General features: G+C 48.2%; 1 protein-coding gene and 1 long non-coding RNA gene across 3 annotated transcripts in view; one reads left to right on the top strand and one right to left on the bottom strand.

Moving 5' to 3' along the window:
• TSPAN32 (tetraspanin 32) overlaps positions 1 to 20,506 on the bottom strand; it is a 165,696-nt gene that overhangs the window by 32,319 nt on the left and 112,871 nt on the right. For both annotated transcript variants that reach the window (XM_063944724.1, XM_063944725.1), the window contains exons 5-6: positions 17,398 to 17,499; positions 16,358 to 16,438 (exon numbers count right to left, since the gene is read on the bottom strand). In XM_063944724.1, the coding sequence (XP_063800794.1) occupies positions 16,358 to 16,438; positions 17,398 to 17,499 (183 nt within the window). The remainder of the gene's footprint in view (positions 1 to 16,357; positions 16,439 to 17,397; positions 17,500 to 20,506) is intronic.
• Positions 1,036 to 19,400, top strand: LOC134969024 (uncharacterized). Its single transcript, XR_010189377.1, has 2 exons — positions 1,036 to 1,218; positions 18,817 to 19,400. It is a non-coding gene; the product is annotated as an uncharacterized LOC134969024 (long non-coding RNA).

Genomic DNA, 20,506 nt, shown 5'->3' with positions numbered 1-20,506 from the left:
GACTCAGTGTCCCAAACACAGGGCCTAATTCAGCTTTAGTTGTAGTTTTGCGAGAAATTCTTTCTATAGCATGTGGCAAGGCCGCCCTGCATGCCGGGTTCCCCCCCACGCTGAAATGCGAGCACATTGCTAAACAGCGTCCCTCCCCACACACGGTCCAGACACGTCTCCGATGCCTAGTCTGTGACCCCCAACACCGCGTCCCCGCCCCCAAAATGCTGCGCCGCCGCCAAAATTTAGATTATGATCGTGTGCAATTGCAATGTAGGTCCTCACGCATATGCAGAAGTATGGAAATAAACGATTAGGGATTTCCCCACTTCTGCGATCACTACTGAATCCGGCCCACAGTGTATTACAGCTTGTTGGAATGTGGAACCTAGTTTTTTCTAGCAAGTTGGTTGTGTTATTGATTTATTATCCCCAAGCACTGTTCTTTTGTGATTTATCTTGGTTCTTATACCGAGTTTGCAATTTCACTCCAAGGCATTACAGCAGCTGGATCTAATTTAAATTCCTATTGAATCTTACTATTTTATGCATGTTTCTGGCAATTGCAATGCCTAGCTCAGCTGTTAGAATTTTTGTAACTGTAGGGATAATGGACCTTATTCAGTATCAGTTGCAGTTTCTGCAATCTTAGCAGAAACTGCGACTGGAAAAATCTCAGCTAGGGGCTGCCCAGGATGAGAAGGTCTGCCTCCCACGGGGACGTGCAGTCAGGGGAGGCAGTGCCTCCCCTGTCATTGATTATTAAAACAATACAAAGAAGTATATGCTTTAAACTTTGTATTATTTTAATATTTTTTTACCGTGTAAAAAGTGTCTTACAGTAAATGGGTGTCGGAGGCACCGCTCTCTGTGCCTCCCGATGTCAATATGAAAGGGGTGGAAGCGGGGGGCGGGGCCCGGGCATCGTGCAGTAAAAGCCCATTAAAAAAAGCCCTGCAAGCGGCACTAGTATACGTGCCTCTTTGACAGGGGCGTGCTTTCAGCCCATTTGAAAGCACGCCCCTGTCACCCAGTTAGATGTGATTGGGCAGTGGGCACAGGGTTTGCCCCTGTCATCTAATGCAGAGCAGCTGACAGGATGGGGAGGAGAGGCCGCGATTCCCTCTCCTCTCCCAATTGCCTCGGCCCCCCTTCCGTCACCGGCTCCCAGCGGCTGACCAGTCATACCAGGGGAGCCCTGGAGGGCGAGCACATCACAGGGAGCAGGTAAGTGGCGCATGCGGGGTGGGTCCATTCCATCACCACTGCACATCACTTTTTTTTTTCACCCTCAGAGGTCGGGCTGTGATCTCAGCTGCTCTTCACAGCTACAGTGTTTACCGAGCAGGGCTGGAGCAGAATAGGCAGCTCCCATGGTCCTTTGCACTAACTGCTCCTCGATTCCAGCCAGCACAGCTGAGCTGCTGAATTGCCACTAGTATCCCTGTCAGGTGCCAGCTTCCTTTTATGCTATTGGTGTGGGGCAGGCAGAAATTGTGTGTGGGAGGGGGGAGACAGTCTCCAGTCACAGTCTGTATCGTGTAATCTGCAGGACAGTGAGTGTGTGAGGGAAGGGCCAGTCTGCAGTCCCTGTGTGTAAGTGATCTGCAGTCCGATGTTTGTGCAGGGGAGGGAGCAATCTGTAGTCAGTGTGTGCATATGTTTGTAATATGCAGTCATTTTGTGTGTGTGGGGGTGGGGTGCAGATTGCTCTCCATGTGTGTTTGTGTGAAGTGCAGTCCAAATGTGTATGTGGGGGGGGGGGGTTGCCTGCTCTCCCCAGCATCACCCTGTCCCTGCTGTCACCCTATTCCTGTCACCATTTCCCTGGCATCACCCTCTCTCCCTGTGATCCACTGCTGTTACCCTCTCCCTGTCACCAGCTCCTGTCAGTTTCTCCCTGGCATCACCCTCTCCCTGTCATCCGCTGCAGTTACCCTCTCCCTGTCACCCGCTGCTGTCACCATCTCCCTGGTGTTACCCTCTCTCTGTCACCCACTGCTGTCACTCTCTGTCCCCTATTGCTGTCACTCTCTCCCTGGCTTCACCCACTGCTGTCACCCTCTCCCGGGCATCACATACTGCTGTCACCCTCTCCCTGGCATCACATACTGCTGTCACCCTCTCCTACCACCCACCGCTATCACCCTCCCCCCCCCCCCGAGGTAACCCTCTCCCCGACGTCACCCTGTCCCTGCTGTCACCCTCCCGCTGTCACCATCTCTCTGGCATCACCCTCTACCTGTCATCGATTGCTGTTACCCTCTCCCTGGTGTCACCCTCTCCCTGTCACCCAATGCTGTCACTTTCTCCCTGGCATCACCCTCCTCTGTCATCCGCTGCTGTTACCCTCTTCCTGGTCTCCCCCTCTCCCCCTCTCCCTGGAGTCACCCTCTCCCTGTCACCCGTTGCTGTCACCCTCTCCCTGGTGTCACCCTCTCCCTGTCACCCGCTGCTATCACTCTCTCCCTCGTGTCATCCTCTGCCTGTCACCCTGAGATGCAAATTAGTGGCAAGGGGGGCCAGGGTGCTGATGGCGGCGATTTTGAAGGCCATTGGTGGGGGCGGGGCCATCAGCAGTGGTGGTAGCGAGCATTGGCTTGAGGGTGGTAGCGGGCATCAGTGGACATTATGGTTGCAGTGCCTCACCAGCCACTGACCTCACCGCACGCCCCTGCGGGATCGCAATCTACTTGTGACCCCACAGCAATTAGATTGCGATTGCATTAAACTATGGCTGACCTCTGCCTGCGCAGCCTAGCTGTGAATGCAGACACACGACCGCTGTTTTTATTTATCGGAGTGCCTGCATGTGATGTCACGCAGCTGCCCCGAAAACGCTTCGGACAAGCCTGCATTTTTGCCGACACCTCCCCAATGACACTTCACCGCCCACCCGCCGCTGTCAATCATGTTGCAGTCGCATCCCGGAAGTTGGCACACGCGTAGATCAAGCCCTGCACGTGCGCACTTGTCTGTCAAATGGGAGAATATGATTGCATCGCATCTCCGCTTGTTACAGAATAAGGCCTGATGTATGGTGGCGGTATTAATGTAGTGTAAGGTCTGCCCATGCAGCTGAGGGGGCTATTCATTTAATAATGGTCTCTTTTTATAAAACATGGAGCTATTTATATAATGAGGAGTTAATTATGTTTGTTAATATATTATAGCAACTAATATGGCACTATGGGGTTTCTATATTAAATGTGAGGGCTAATAATGTAATGGTTGGAAACAGAACCCTAACATTCCAATATCTCGCCAAGTAGCAATAGAGCTTAATACAGCAGCAGCATTCAAGAACAGCTAGAAAAATGTGACAGTCTACCAACTGTACTGAATCTGGTGGAGCAGTCTCTATTTTGGTGAACTGTCCCAAAGGAGGAATGAGCAGAGCCAGTCAGGGGGTCTGTCCCACCCTATGCTGGTGTACCGATCAGCTCCTACCAACAGTTCTTATCCAGCTGCTCTGTCCAGTAGAGGAGGGGTCAGGATCACTACACAGCGGCAGCTGGGAAGAGTACAGCCATCCTCTACTGGACACTCCAGCAGTTAGGAATTTCTAGGAAGAAGTGGGTACAAATGATAGTAAAGATGGTGGGAGAACAGAAAGTGGCAGGGCATATATCACACATGTTCCCCAACCACTCTACCCTCATCCCACATGATCTCCATCCTCCCTAGCAGAGGGGTGAAGCCCAAGCACTACTGTTGCAGACAACCTCACTAAATTCATCAAATGCCCCTAGTGGACCCATCAGTGTATACGACACAATTACATTTAGTCCAACGACGATCCAGTGAAGGCTCTCTGGCTTTGCTGGTTGCCCATTGCCAGGTATCGCTAATACCATCTCAGTATGGTGGTGGTGACTAGTCTTTTCTCTGCATGATAAATTGAGATAAGCCACCTTCCCAAAGACTTCTAGCAATAGCAAATTCAGGAGTCTATTTACTAAGCATTGGACGGAGTTAAGGTGTACCAGCCAACCAGCTCCTAACTTTCATTTCTCTGACGTCCTAAGTGGATGCTGGGGACTCCGTCAGGACCATGGGGAATAGCGGCTCCGCAGGAGACAGGGCACAAAAGTAAAAGCTTTAGGATCAGGTGGTGTGCACTGGCTCCTCCCCCTATGACCCTCCTCCAAGCCTCAGTTAGATTTTCTCTATCGTCCTAGTGGATGCTGGGGTTCCTGAAAGGACCATGGGGAATAGCGGCTCCGCAGGAGACAGGGCACAAAAAGTAAAGCTTTTCCAGATCAGGTGGTGTGCACTGGCTCCTCCCCCTATGACCCTCCTCCAGACTCCAGTTAGATTTTTGTGCCCGGCCGAGAAGGGTGCAATCTAGGTGGCTCTCCTAAAGAGCTGCTTAGAAAAAGTTTAGCTAGGTTTTTTATTTTACAGTGATTCCTGCTGGCAACAGGATCACTGCAGCGAGGGACTGAGGGGAGAAGGAGTCAACTCACCTGCGTGCAGGATGGATTGGCTTCTTGGCTACTGGACATCAAGCTCCAGAGGGACGATCACAGGTACAGCCTGGATGGTCACCGGAGCCGCGCCGCCGGCCCCCTTGCAGATGCTGAAGTCAGAAGAGGTCCAGAATCGGCGGCTGAAGACTCCTGCAGTCTTCTAAAGGTAGCGCACAGCACTGCAGCTGTGCGCCATTTTCCTCTCAGCACACTTCACACGCGGTCACTGAGGGTGCAGGGCGCTGGGGGGGGGCGCCCTGGGAGGCAAATGTAACCTATATAAAGGCTAAAAATACCTCACATATAGCCCCTGGAGGCTATATGGAGATATTTAACCCCTGCCTGATTTCTCTAAATAGCGGGAGACGAGCCCGCCAGAAAAGGGGCGGGGCCTATCTCCTCAGCACACGGCGCCATTTCCTCTCACAGCTCCGCTGGTCAGGACGGCTCCCAAGTCTCTCCCCTGCACTGCACTACAGAAACAGGGTAAAACAGAGAGGGGGGGGCAAATTTATGGCGATATTTTGATATAACAAAGCAGCTATAAGGGAGCACTTATTATAAGGCTATCCCTGATATATATATAGCGCTTTTGGTGTGTGCTGGCAAACTCTCCCTCTGTCTCCCCAAAGGGCTAGTGGGTCCTGTCTTCGTTAGGAGCATTCCCTGTGTGTCTGCTGTGTGTCGGTACGTGTGTGTCGACATGTATGAGGACGATATTGGTGTGGAGGCGGAGCAATTGCCAAATATGAGGATGTCACCCCCTAGGGAGTCGACACCAGAATGGATGCCTTTATTTATGGAACTACGGGATAGTGTCAACACGCTAAAGCAGTCGTTTGACGACATGAGGCGGCCGGACAATCAATTAGTGCCTGTCCAGGCGACTCAAACACCGTCAGGGGCTGTGAAACGCCCTTTGCCTCAGTCGGTCGACACAGACCCAGACGCAGGCACTGACTCCAGTGGTGACGGTGACGAATCAACCGTATTTTCCAGTAGGGCCACACGTTATATGATTTTGGCAATGAAGGAGGCGTTACATTTAGCTGATACTACAGGTACCACTAAACAGGGTATTATGTGGGGTGTGAAAAAACTACCTATAGTTTTTCCTGAATCAGAAGAATTAAATGACGTGTGTAATGAAGCGTGGGTTGCCCCTGATAAAAAGCTGATAATTTCAAAGAAATTATTGGCATTATACCCTTTCCCGCCAGAGGTTAGGGAGCGCTGGGAAACACCTCCTAGGGTGGACAAGGCGCTAACACGCTTATCTAAACAAGTGGCGTTACCCTCTCCTGAGACGGCCGCACTTAAAGATCCATCAGATAGGAGGATGGAAAATATCCAAAAAAGTATATACACACATGCAGGTGTTATACTACGACCAGCTGTAGCGACTGCCTGGATGGGCAGTGCTGGGGTAGTTTGGTCAGAGTCCCTGATTGAAAATATTGATACCCTGGACAGGGACAATATTTTACTGTCGTTAGAACAAATAAAGGATGCATTTCTTTATATGCGTGATGCACAGAGGGATATCTGCACACTGGCATCACGGGTAAGTGCTATGTCCATTTCGGCCAGAAGAGCTTTATGGACGCGACAGTGGACAGGCGATGCGGATTCAAAACGGCATATGGAAGTTTTGCCGTATAAAGGGGAGGAGTTATTTGGAGTCGGTCTATCAGATTTGGTGGCCACGGCTACAGCCGGGAAATCCACCTTTCTACCTCAAGTCACTCCCCAACAGAAAAAGGCACCGACTTTTCAACCGCAGCCCTTTCGTTCCTTTAAAAATAAGAGAGCAAAGGGCTATTCATATCTGCCACGAGGCAGAGGTCGAGGGAAGAGACAGCAACACGCAGCTCCTTCCCAGGAACAGAAGCCCTCCCCGGCTTCTACAAAAGCCTCAGCATGACGCTGGGGCTTCTCAAGCGGACTCGGGGACGGTGGGCGGTCGTCTCAAAAATTACAGCGTGCAGTGGGCTCACTCGCAGGTAGATCCCTGGATCCTGCAGATAATATCTCAAGGGTACAGGTTGGAATTAGAGACAGATCCACCTCGCCGTTTCCTGAAGTCTGCTTTACCAACGTCCCCCTCCGAAAGGGAGACGGTTTTGGAAGCCATTCACAAGCTGTACTCTCAGCAGGTGATAGTCAAGGTACCTCTTCTACAACAAGGGAAGGGGTATTATTCCACTCTTTTTGTGGTACCGAAGCCGGATGGCTCGGTAAGGCCTATTCTAAATCTGAAGTCCTTGAACCTGTACATAAAGAAGTTCAAGTTCAAGATGGAGTCACTCAGAGCAGTGATAGCGAACCTGGAAGAGGGGGACTTTATGGTATCCTTGGACATCAAGGATGCGTATCTCCACGTTCCAATTTACCCCTCACACCAGGGGTACCTCAGGTTCGTTGTACAAAACTGTCACTATCAGTTTCAGACGCTGCCGTTCGGATTGTCCACGGCACCTCGGATCTTTACAAAGGTAATGGCCGAGATGATGATTCTTCTTCGAAGAAAAGGCATATTAATTATCCCATACTTGGACGATCTCCTAATAAGGGCAAGGTCCAGAGAACAGCTAGAGATGGGATTAGCACTGTCTCAAGAAGTGCTAAAACAGCACGGGTGGATTCTGAATATTCCAAAATCCCAGTTAATGCCGACAACTCGTCTGCTGTTCCTAGGGATGATTCTGGACACGGTTCAGAAAAAGGTTTTTCTCCCGGAGGAAAAAGCCAAGGAGTTATCCGAGCTTGTCAGGAACCTCCTAAAACCAGGAAAGGTGTCTGTACATCAATGCACAAGAGTCCTGGGAAAAATGGTGGCTTCTTACGAAGCAATTCCATTCGGCAGATTCCACGCAAGAATTTTCCAAAGGGATCTGTTGGACAAATGGTCAGGGTCGCATCTTCAGATGCACCTACGGATAACCCTGTCTCCAAGGACAAGGGTGTCTCTTCTGTGGTGGTTGCAGAGTCCTCATCTATTGGAGGGCCGCAGATTCGGCATACAGGATTGGATCCTGGTGACCACGGACGCCAGCCTGAGAGGCTGGGGAGCAGTCACACAAGGAAGAAACTTCCAGGGAGTATGGACGAGTCTGGAAACGTCTCTTCACATAAACATTCTGGAACTAAGAGCAATATACAATGCTCTAAGCCAGGCAGAACCTCTGCTTCAGGGAAAACCGGTGTTGATCCAGTCGGACAACATCACGGCAGTCGCCCATGTGAACAGACAGGGCGGCACAAGAAGCAGGAGTGCAATGGCAGAAGCTGCAAGGATTCTTCGCTGGGCAGAGAATCATGTGATAGCACTGTCAGCAGTGTTCATCCCGGGAGTGGACAACTGGGAAGCAGACTTCCTCAGCAGACACGATCTTCACCCGGGAGAGTGGGGACTTCATCCAGAAGTCTTCCACATGCTGGTAACCCGTTGGGAAAGACCAATGGTGGACATGATGGCGTCTCGCCTCAACAAAAAACTGGACAGGTATTGCGCCAGGTCAAGAGATCCGCAGGCAATAGCTGTGGACGCGCTGGTAACGCCTTGGGTGTACCAGTCGGTGTATGTGTTTCCTCCTCTGCCTCTCATACCAAAAGTATTGAGAATTATACGGCAAAGAGGCGTAAGAACGATACTAGTGGTTCCGGATTGGCCAAGAAGGACTTGGTACCCGGAACTTCAAGAGATGATCACGGAAGATCCGTGGCCTCTACCTCTAAGGAGGGACTTGCTTCAGCAGGGTCCCTGTCTGTTTCAAGACTTACCGCGGCTGCGTTTGACGGCATGGCGGTTGAACGCCGGATCCTAAAGGAAAAAGGCATGCCGGAAGAAGTCATTCCTACTTTGATTAAAGCAAGGAAGGAAGTAACCGTGCAACATTATCACCGAATTTGGCGAAAATATGTTGCGTGGTGCGAAGATCGGAGTGCTCCGACGGAGGAATTTCAACTGGGTCGATTCCTACATTTCCTGCAATCAGGATTGTCTATGGGTCTCAAATTGGGATCTATTAAGGTTCAAATTTCGGCCCTGTCGATTTTCTTTCAAAAAGAATTGGCTTCAGTCCCTGAAGTCCAGACCTTTGTTAAGGGAGTGCTGCATATACAGCCTCCTGTGGTGCCTCCAGTGGCACCGTGGGATCTCAATGTGGTTTTGGACTTTCTAAAATCTCATTGGTTTGAACCACTAAATAAGGTGGATTTGAAATATCTCACTTGGAAAGTGACCATGCTTCTAGCCCTGGCTTCTGCCAGGAGAGTATCAGAATTGGCAGCTTTATCTTACAAAAGCCCATATCTGATTTTCCATTCGGACAGGGCAGAACTGCGGACTCGTCCGCATTTTCTCCCTAAGGTGGTGTCAGCATTTCATCTGAACCAGCCTATTGTAGTGCCTGCGGCTACAAGTGACTTGGAGGACTCCAAGTTACTGGACGTTGTCAGAGCATTAAAAATATATATTGCAAGGACAGCTGGAGTCAGAAAATCTGACTCGTTGTTTATATTGTATGCACCCAACAAGATGGGTGCTCCTGCGTCTAAGCAGACGATTGCTCGTTGGATCTGTAGCACAATCCAACTTGCACATTCTGTGGCAGGCCTGCCACAGCCTAAATCTGTAAAGGCCCACTCCACAAGGAAGGTGGGCTCATCTTGGGCGGCTGCCCGAGGGGTCTCGGCATTACAACTTTGCCGAGCAGCTACGTGGTCAGGGGAGAACACGTTTGTAAAATTTTACAAATTTGATACTCTGGCTAAGGAGGACCTGGAGTTCTCTCATTCGGTGCTGCAGAGTCATCCGCACTCTCCCGCCCGTTTGGGAGCTTTGGTATAATCCCCATGGTCCTTTCAGGAACCCCAGCATCCACTAGGACGATAGAGAAAATAAGATTTTACTTACCGATAAATCTATTTCTCGGAGTCCGTAGTGGATGCTGGGCGCCCATCCCAAGTGCGGATTATCTGCATAAATTGTACATAGTTATTGTTAACTAATTCGGGTTATTGTTGAAGGAAGCCATCTTTCAGAGGCTCCGCTGTTATCATACTGTTAACTGGGTTTAGATCACAGGTTGTACGGTGTGATTGGTGTGGCTGGTATGAGTCTTACCCGGGATTCAAAATCCTCCCTTATTGTGTACGCTCGTCCGGGCACAGTACCTAACTGGAGTCTGGAGGAGGGTCATAGGGGGAGGAGCCAGTGCACACCACCTGATCTGGAAAAGCTTTACTTTTTGTGCCCTGTCTCCTGCGGAGCCGCTATTCCCCATGGTCCTTTCAGGAACCCCAGCATCCACTACGGACTCCGAGAAATAGATTTATCGGTAAGTAAAATCTTATTTTTGTGCCCGGCTGAGAAGGGTGCAATCTAGGTGGCTCTCCTAAAGAGCTGCTTAGAGTAAAAGTTTTGATAGTTTTATTATTTTCAGTGAGTCCTGCTGGCAACAGGCTCACTGCAACGAGGGACTTAGGGGAGAAGAAGTGAACTCACCTGCGTGCAGGATGGATTGGCTTCTTAGGCTACTGGACACTAGCTCCAGAGGGACGATCACAGGTACAGCCTGGATGGGTCACCGGAGCCGCGCCGCCGACCCCTTTGCAGATGCTGAAGAGAGAAGAGGTCCAGAAATCGGCGGCTGAAGACTTCTCAGTCTTCATGAGGTAGCGCACAGCACTGCAGCTGTGCGCCATTGCTCTCAGCACACTTCACACCAACGGTCACTGAGGGTGCAGGGCGCTGGGGGGGGCGCCCTGGGCAGCAATGAAAGTACCTATACTGGCTAAAAATACATCACATATAGCCTCTGGGGCTATATGGATGTATTTAACCCCTGCCAGGTTGTCAGAAAAACGGGAGAAGAAGCCCGCCGAAAAGGGGGCGGGGCCTATTCTCCTCAGCACACAGCGCCATTTTCCCTCACAGAACTGCTGGTGGGAAGGCTCCCAGGCTCTCCCCTGCACTGCACTACAGAAACAGGGTTAAAACAGAGAGGGGGGGCACTTATTTGGCGATATGATTATATATTAAGATGCTATAAGGGAAAACACTTATATAAAGGTTGTCCCTGTATAATTATAGCGTTTTGGTGTGTGCTGGCAAACTCTCCCTCTGTCTCCCCAAAGGGCTAGTGGGGTCCTGTCCTCTATCAGAGCATTCCCTGTGTGTGTGCTGTGTGTCGGTACGTGTGTGTCGACATGTATGAGGACGATGTTGGTGAGGAGACGGAGCAATTGCCTGTAATGGTGATGTCACTCTCTAGGGAGTCGACACCGGAATGGATGGCTTATTTAGGGAATTACGTGATAATGTCAACACGCTGCAAGGTCGGTTGACGACATGAGACGGCCGGCAAACAAATTAGTACCTGTCCAGGCGTCTCAAACACCGTCAGGGGCTTTAAAACGCCCATTTACCTCAGTCGGTCGACACAGACACGGACACTGACTCCAGTGTCGACGGTGAAGAAACAAACGTATTTTCCTTTAGGGCCACACGTTACATGTTAAGGGCAATGAAGGAGGTGTTACATATTTCTGATACTACAAGTACCACAAAAAAGGGTATTATGTGGGGTGTGAAAAAACTACCTGTAGTTTTTCCTGAATCAGATAAATTAAACACCCCTTAGGGTGGATAAGGCGCTCACACGCTTATCACAAGTGGCATTACCGTCTCCAGATACGGCCGCCCTCAAGGAGCCAGCTGATAGGAGGCTAAAAAAATATCCTAAAAAGTATATACACACATACTGGTGTTATACTGCGACCAGCGATCGCCTCAGCCTGGATGTGCAGCGCTGGGGTGGCTTGGTCGGATTCCCTGACTGAAAATATTGATACCCTTGACAGGGACAGTATTTTATTGACTATAGAGCATTTAAAGGATGCATTTCTATATATGCGAGATGCACAGAGGGATATTTGCACTCTGGCATCAAGAGTAAGTGCGATGTCCATATCTGCCAGAAGATGTTTATGGACACGACAGTGGTCAGGTGATGCAGATTCCAAACGGCACATGGAAGTATTGCCGTATAAAGGGGAGGAGTTATTTGGGGTCGGTCCATCGGACCTGGTGGCCACGGCAACAGCTGGAAAATCCACCTTTTTTACCCCAAGTCACATCTCAGCAGAAAAAGACACCGTCTTTTCAGCCTCAGTCCTTTCGTCCCCATAAGGGCAAGCGGGCAAAAGGCCAGTCATATCTGCCCAGGGATAGAGGAAAGGGAAGAAGACTGCAGCAGGCAGCCCATTCCCAGGAACAGAAGCCCTCCACCGCTTCTACCAAGTCCTCAGCATGACGCTGGGGCCGTACAAGCGGACTCAGGTGCGGTGGGGGGTCGTCTCAAGAGTTTCAGCACGCAGTGGGCTCACTCGCAAGTGGACCCCTGGAGCCTACAAGTAGTATCCCAGGGGTACAGATTGGAAATTCGAGACGTCTCCCCCTCGCAGGTTCCTGAAGTCTGCTTTACCAACGTCTCCCTCCGACAGGGAGGCAGTATTGGAAACAATTCACAAGCTGTATTCCCAGCAGGTGATAATCAAAGTACCCCTCCTACAACAAGGAAAGGGGTATTATTCCACACTATATTGTGGTACTGAAGCCAGACGGCTCGGTGAGACCTATTCTAAATCTGAAATATTTGAACACTTACATACAAAGGTTCAAATCAAGATGGAGTCACTCAGAGCAGTGATAGCGAACCAGGAAGAAGGGGACTATATGGTGTCCCTGGACATCAGGGATGCTTACCTCCATGTCCCAATTTGCCCTTCTCACCAAGGGTACCTCAGGTTCGTGGTACAGAACTGTCACTATCAGTTTCAGACGCTGCCGTTTGGATTGTCCACGGCACCCCGGGTCTTTACCAAGGTAATGGCCGAAATGATGATTCTTCTTCAAAGAAAATGGACGATCTCCTGATAAGGGCAAGGTCCAGAGAACAGTTGGAGGTCGGAGTAGCACTATCTCAAGTAGTTCTACGACAGCACGGGTGGATTCTAAATATTCCAAAATCGCAGCTGTTTCCGACGACACGTCTGCTGTTCCTAGGGATGATTCTGGACACAGTCCAGAAAAGGGTGTTTCTCCCGGAGAAGAAAGCCAGGGAGTTATCCGAGCTAGTCAGGAACCTCCTAAAACCAGGAAAAGTGTCAGTGCATCATTGCACAAGGGTCCTGGGAAAAATGGTGGCTTCTTACGAAGCGATTCCATTCGGCAGATTTCACGCAAGAACTTTTCAGTGGGATCTGCTGGAAAAATGGTCCGGATCGCATCTTCAGATGCATCAGCGGATAACCCTGTCTCCAAGGACAAGGGTGTTTCTTCTGCGGTGGCTGCAGAGTGCTCATCTATTAAAGGGCCGCAGATTCGGCATTCAGGACTGGGTCCTGGTGACCACGGATGCCAGCCTGAGAGGCTGGGGAGCAGTCACACAGGGAAAAAATTTCCAGGGAGTGTGATATAGTCTGGAGACTTCTCTCCACATAAATATACTGGAGCTAAGGGCAATTTACAATGCTCTAAGCTTAGCAAGACCTCTGCTTCAAGGTCAGCCGGTATTGATCCAGTGGGACAACATCACGGCAGTCGCCCACGTAAACAGACAGGGCGGCACAAGAAGCAGGAGGGCAATGGCAGAAACTGCAAGGATTCTTCGCTGGGCGGAAAATCATGTGATAACACTGGCAGCAGTGTTCATTCCGGGAGTGGACAACTGGGAAGCAGACTTCCTCAGCAGGCACGACCTCCACCCGGGAGAGTGGGGACTTCATCGGGAAGTCTTCCACATGATTGTGAACCGTTGGGAAAGACCAAAGGTGGACATGATGGCGTCCCGCCTGAACAAAAAACTGGACAGGTATTGCGCCAGGTCAAGAGACCCTCAGGCAATAGCTGTGGACGTTCTGGTAACACCGTGGGTGTACCAGTCGGTGTATGTGTTCCCTCCTCTGCTTCTCATACCCAAGGTACTGAGAATTATAAGACGTAGAGGAGTAAGAACTATACTCGTGGCTCCGGATTGGCCAAGAAGGACTTGGTACCCGGAACTTCAAGAAATGCTCACAGAGGACTCATGGCCTCTGCCGCTAAGAAGGGACTTGCTTCAGCAAGTACCATGTCTGTTCCAAGACTTACCGCGGCTGCGTTTGACGGCATGGCGGTGGAACGCCGGATCCTAAGGGAAAAAGGCATTCCGGAAGAGGTCATTCCTACCCTGGTCAAAGCCAGGAAGGAGGTGACCGCACAACATTATCACCACATGTGGCGAAAATATGTTGCGTGGTGTGAGGCCAGGAAGGCCCCACGAAGAAATTTCAACTCGGTCGATTCCTGCATTTCCTGCAAACAGGAGTGTCTATGGGTCTCAAATTGGGGTCCATTAAGGTTCAAATTTCGGCCCTGTCAATTTTCTTCCAGAAAAAATTGGCTTCAGTTCCTGAAGTCCAGAAGTTTGTCAAGGGAGTATTGCATATACAACCCCCTTTTGTGCCTCCAGTGGCACTGTGGGATCTCAACGTAGTTCTGGGATTCCTCAAATCACATTGGTTTAAACCGCTCAAATCTGTGGATTTGAAATATCTCACATGGAAAGTGACCATGCTGTTGGCCCTGGCCTCGGCCAGGCGAGTGTCAGAATTGGCGGCTTTGTCTCACAAAGCCCATATCTGATTGTCCATTCGGACAGGGCAGAGCTGCGGACTCGTCCCCAGTTTCTCCCTAAGGTGGTGTCAGCGTTTCACCTGCACCAGCTTATTGTGGTACCTGCGGCTACTAGGGACTTGGAGGACTCCAGGTTGCTAGATGTTGTCAGGGCCCTGAAAATATAGGTTTCCAGGACGGCTGGAGTCAGGAAAACTGACTTGCTGTTATCCTGTAGGCACCCAAAAAACTGGGTGCTCTTGCTTCTAAGCAGACGATTGCTAGTTGGATGTGTAGTACAATTCAGCTTGCACATTCTGTGGCAGGCCTGCCACAGCCAAAATATGTAAATGCCCATTCCACAAGGAAGGTGGGCTCATCTTGGGCGGCTGCCCGAGGGGTCTCGGCTTTACAACTTTGCCGAGCTGCTACTTGCTCAGGGGCACACCCTGGCTGAGCAGGACCTGGAGTTCTCTCATTCGGTGCTGCAGAGTCATCCGCACTCTCCCGCCCGTTTGGGAGCTTTGGTATAATCCCCATGGTCCTGACGGAGTCCCCAGCATCCACTTAGGATGTCAGAGAAAATAAGAATTTACTTACCGATAATTCTATTTCTCGTAGTCCGTAGTGGATGCTGGGCGCCCATCCCAAGTGCGGATTGTCTGCAATACTTGTACATAGTTATTGTTACAAAAATCGGGTTATTATTGTTGTGAGCCATCTTTTCAGAGGCTCCGCTGTTATCATGCTGTTAACTGGGTTCAGATCACAGGTTGTACAGTGTGATTGGTGTGGCTGGTATGAGTCTTACCCGGGATTCAAAATCCTTCCTTATTGTGTACGCTCGTCCGGGCACAGTATCCTAACTGAGGCTTGGAGGAGGGTCATAGGGGGAGGAGCCAGTGCACACCACCTGATCCTAAAGCTTTTACTTTTGTGCCCTGTCTCCTGCGGAGCCGCTATTCCCCATGGTCCTGACGGAGTCCCCAGCATCCACTACGGACTACGAGAAATAGAATTATCGGTAAGTAAATTCTTATTTTTTCAAACACAGCCTTTACCATGGCAGGTAGGAGCTGATTGGCTGGTACTTTATTTCTGCCCACTTTATCTCCATCCAAGGCTTAGTACATAGGGGTCTATTTATTAAGCCTTGGATGGAGATAAAGTCAGCAGATATAAAGTACCAGCCAATCAGCTCCTAACTGTAATATTTCAAACACAGTTTGAAATATGACATGGCAGTTAGGAGCGGATTGGCTGGTACTTTATCTCCGTTGACTATCTCCATTTAAGGCTTAGTAAATAGACCACTTAGATCCTTAAAGTATCAAACATGACCCCATCGGGATGCAGTCAGTTTACCTCCAATCAAAATCCTGACGTTCAAAATCCCGACACCAATTGGCCGATGGTCAAAATCCCGACAAGGTCAAAATCCCGACATGGACAAAATACCGACATTTAAAATACCGACAAGGTCAAAATACCGACTTGTAAAATGCCGACAGGTCAAGATACCGACATGAGTTTTTCATGATTTTTTTTCATTGAAACCGACTTGTTCATACTTTACCATCCCAGTGGAACTGGAGGGGGAATATAATAGTGTGCCGAGCGCAGCGAGGCACCGTGCCCGAAGCATGGCGAGCGCAGCGAGCCAAGCGAGGGGACGCGGTACACTTTATATGGTGTCCATGTTGACTTATGTCGACATACACAAAAAAAAAACCCCCGCATGTCGGTATTTTGACCTGTCGGCATTTTACATGTCGGTATTTTGACCTTGTCGGGATTTTGACCATCGGTCAATTGGTGTCGGGATTTTGAATGTCGGGATTTTGATTGGAGGTATTTCATACCGATCCCACTCCATCATAGCCTGTGCAGAATAATAATGTAAAACTATTTCTAACATATATGTTCCCAGGGACGGACTAAGACTAAGTACAGCCCTAGCATTTTTTTCATTGTGTGTACTGCAAGAAAAAGGGGCATGGCCACATGGCATGCCACATCTAACCAGCCTGGCAGAGCAGATTGCTGGGAGGTGGAGCTGCTTGGCCATGCTAGACTGACCATCGGCCCTTCCAGATGGTCAGACTGAGGTGTATGTTCTCCTTGTGCTACCAACAGGGCAGAATGACACCAAAAGTTTTTGTTGAGGCTGCAGAGACTTTAATCCAGTACCATACTGACCGTACTTCTCTGAAAAGATCATGGTAGGACATACCTGTTGGTCTGCTGCATTCTCACACAGACTGTTGGTAGGAGACACTTTCTGGTGTCCTCCGGTCTTCCCACAGCACTGAAACTGAATGGAAATCCAATGAATTCTGTACATACAGATCACTACACACATACAAGCTACCTCGTGTGTTTAAATAGGTAGAACATGTAATACAACATTTATATGAAAATACTCCTTCCAGTTATCTAAGACCAGAAAGAGAATGTTGGGACAGTTAGGGCGGGATGTACTAAAGGGAATATGCCGTAAACCCCCCATTTTCGGGGGTTTTACCGCATTTTCATATGTACTAAGACTCCACCGCCGGGATTACGCCACCAGGGGTATCGCCATCTTTTGATGGCAATACCCTATAGAAGCCTATGGGTTTACTACCGCCGCCGCCGACCTGCGCCGCTCAAGACGACCTATCTCCCCCCCGGCCCCAATCTTCCTTCTCCCCCTGCAACACAGTTTTGTCTCCTTCCGGCTGCAGGGGGGAGAAGGAGGAGCACAGGGACTCCCTGCACGTCACCTCCCGGGGGGTGGGAGGGGACGGATGCAGCCACAAACCCTCTCCTGCCGACCATCACTGATCGCAGGACACCCCTGACATCGATTTGAGATACTAATCGCATATGTTATACATATGCGATTAACATCATTGCGATGACCGCGATGACCTGCGTACATTGATAGTACATCCCGCCCTCAGGAGTCTTTTCATAAAGCAGTGAAAAGTGTGGAGAAGTGAGCCAGTGTAGAAGTTGCCCATGGCAACCAATGAGTGCTGTGGTAACATTTATAAAGTGCATTCTATAAAATTATATGTAGCAGCTGATTGGTTGCCATGGGCAACTTCTCCACTGTCTCACTTCACACTTTTCACTGCTTCATGAATAGACCCCTTAGTGCTGCAAATAAAATATATCCTCCATGTGCTGCAAATAAAAGATATCCTCCATGTGAGACTCATCTGGGAACGTAGGACACTGACGGGTTTGGGCAGCTATATCCCATGATACAGTGATGACATCACTTACTATGTCATGTGCAAGCAGCAGGTGATCCCTCACTTCTCCAGGAGACCTCCTAAGGACTTGCTCATACAGATGATCATACACATCTAGGAAAGAGGCCTCAACCTGAAGGGGAAAATTAAGTAAAATATAATCTTTTGTGGTTGCCATCCAAGAAGAGTCTTTCAGAAATCACACAAGGCCAGTTAGTCTTCGTTATTTAATTAAATAGATCCACTATAAACATGTAATCCAGTACAATATTGCCGGCTGCCACCTCCTTTGCCATTTGTGAAATCAGTTGGCCCATATACAGCATAACTTGTAGTGCTTTGCACTATCTATCTATCTATCTATCTATCTATCTATCTATCTATCTATCTATCTATCTATCTATCTATCTATCTATCCATCCTTCCTTTCTTGTGTAGGGTCTATCCTGGTTCTGACTCTTGCTCTTTCTCATACTTCATGAGTGTTTTATAGTCGCTGGTGCTATAGTTTTTCAAACTGAGCATTATGAATGTATTAAAAAGATGACTGAAGATTGTCCTGATAAGATGCAGTTTCCATGAGATTTTTTTTAATGCTGTTGTAAATATGACTGCAGATATTTTTTTCACTTTGCCCAATTTCTTTTGTGGGTTATTTCTGTTCTTTTCACTGGATTGAGTTAACATGAAGAGAAAACCAATGAAGTAAATATTTTTTCCATTTCTTAGAAACGGCTATTTGTCCTTCCTAGAAAATAGTACTTATTTACTGTCAGAGAGGGGACATGACGCAGTGGACTTATATATCATACCTACTGTTTACAGTATGTATTCTATATTTATATATACCGAGAGTCGGGTCTCCAGAAAGCTTTTTACGTTGGTATTTTTCACCTTTCAGATAAATATTACTCAGATGTCACAGTGATAAATTGATGAGGGCAGTACGGATGGTGTAATGGCTAGCATTACTGTCTCACAGCACTGAGGTCATGGGTTCGATTCCCACCATGGCCCTATCTGGGTGGACTTTGTATATTCTCCCCATACTTGCGTGGGTTTCCTCCGGGTACTCTGGTTTCCTCCCACAATCCCAAAATATACTGGTAGGTTAATTGGCTCCCCCAAAAAATTAACCCTAGAGTGAATGTGTGTGCTTGTACATGTGATAGGGCATATAGACTGTAAGCTCCACTGGGGCAGGGACTGATGTGAATGGGAAAATAATCTCTGTACAGCGCTGCGGAATATGTGTGCGCTATATAAAAATAACTGGTAATAATGAAGAGTGATTAGTAATGTATTAGTAGTCACTGCAATAAACATCAATAACAAAATACACGTATCTCTGCTGCGCCAATTGTTAATTTAATAAGCAAGCCCCTAAAGCTCTGTACGCATACTGTATGTTAGGTAATTCTATCTCTCCTCTTTATTCCAATTTTGACAGGTGAACGGATGAGAGATGGAGACTCCCATAGACAGCACTGATGTAAATGATATCTTTCTATAGCAGACGATGGAACACAGATGATTGAAATAATATACTGCATGTTCTATCCCCCCAAATGCATGTGTTGTCATCCAACTTGCTTAGATACCTGTGCGGACGCCATCATCTTGTATACATAGATTTTTCACATATACTCGTATAATGGGATCTTTGGGAACCCTGTCCATTATACTGGCAGTGGCACCACTGGGGCAATATAGTGCCAATCTGGTAATTGCCTTGCATCGGGGGAGGTGGAAAAGAGTTCAGGTAATTTAAAAATATTTCCCGCGTATTACTAATGAAATTATAACATGTCCGTTTCTCAAAACTCAGACTGGTGGTGGCTTATACCCTACAGAGGTGCAATCAGCCCTTTGTTAGCCAGCTTGGGGCTGGTTTTCACTGTTGCAGATTGACCCCACATTTGAAGTCTGCTGTTATTACACTGGAGACCAGCAATGACTGTCCAGCACTTGTGCTGGATGAGAATTTGTGGAGGGGGCATGCTGCTTTTATATTTATTAAAACTATTATTGATTTTACTGTGTAGTGTAGTGTTAATCGTGTAAATCCAGAACTGATCTGTGGCCAGCCCCCAGAGAAATGTCCATAAGAGACTTTCACTAGTCACCAATGCTTTGTAAATAGGTTTTTTATTTTATTTATTCAACAAATTTTGGGAAAATTGAGACTCACCTACAAATGGATGTATTAGTGCAAATCTGTGAATCTCATTCAAATTTGGGACTCACTAGTTGAAAGTACCATGTTCAACCAACAATATCCAACTATCAGGATTGTTCATACAAGTCATACTGTAGCATTAATACTGTACATGAATTCTGCTTGTAGCAACAGATACTTCACCCACATCTTTCCGTCCTCTGGATACATAAGTATACTGGTGTGGGTATGGGCCATAGGGTCGACGTCAGTGGCGTAAGTTCGTCCCAGTTGCCCGGAGGCAAGATAAATATTGGTGCCCCCCCCCATATATAGATAATATATAATATATATATATATATATATATATATATATATATATGTATGTATGTATGTATGTGTATATATATATATATATATATATATATATATAGTGTGTTCTGAAAATAATTGTATCTTTTCATATGTCATTTATTTTAAGTAACACATTTCTTAGGTCATGGGTTCTAAATCTGGGAATGACCCTTGTAAGATGTGTATCTATAATAAAGAGGGTTTGACTTGTAAGGTGCAGGGAGGAAGAGATAGCGGCGGCTATTAATTAACTTAATTGAATGGTATGGCTGAACACACGGAATAGGAGGAGAGGTGCCCCCCTATAGAGCAAAAGCCTGGCGGCAGCCGACTCCTTTGCCTCCCACAGTTACGCCTCTGGTCGACATGCATTAGGTCGACAGTCTTTAGGTCAACCACTATTGGTCGACAGTGACTAGGTTGCCACCTGAAATAGGCCGACACAGTCATTAGGTCGACATTAACAAGGTCAACATAGAAAAAGGTTGACTTTATTGGGTGTCGTTTTCATCGTAAAGTGACGGGGAACCCCAATTAGTGCACAGTGTCCCCTCGCATGCTTCGGGCAAGGTTACTGTTCCCAATGGTAGTCCACGTGGATCGTAAAGTATGAAAAAGTAAAAAAAAT

Source organism: Pseudophryne corroboree, chromosome 11, assembly GCF_028390025.1.
Source record: "Pseudophryne corroboree isolate aPseCor3 chromosome 11, aPseCor3.hap2, whole genome shotgun sequence".
Taxonomy (NCBI): domain Eukaryota; kingdom Metazoa; phylum Chordata; class Amphibia; order Anura; family Myobatrachidae; genus Pseudophryne; species Pseudophryne corroboree.
The sequence above is the reverse complement of the archived record's forward strand: the minus strand, read 5'-3'. Positions and strand labels throughout refer to the sequence as shown.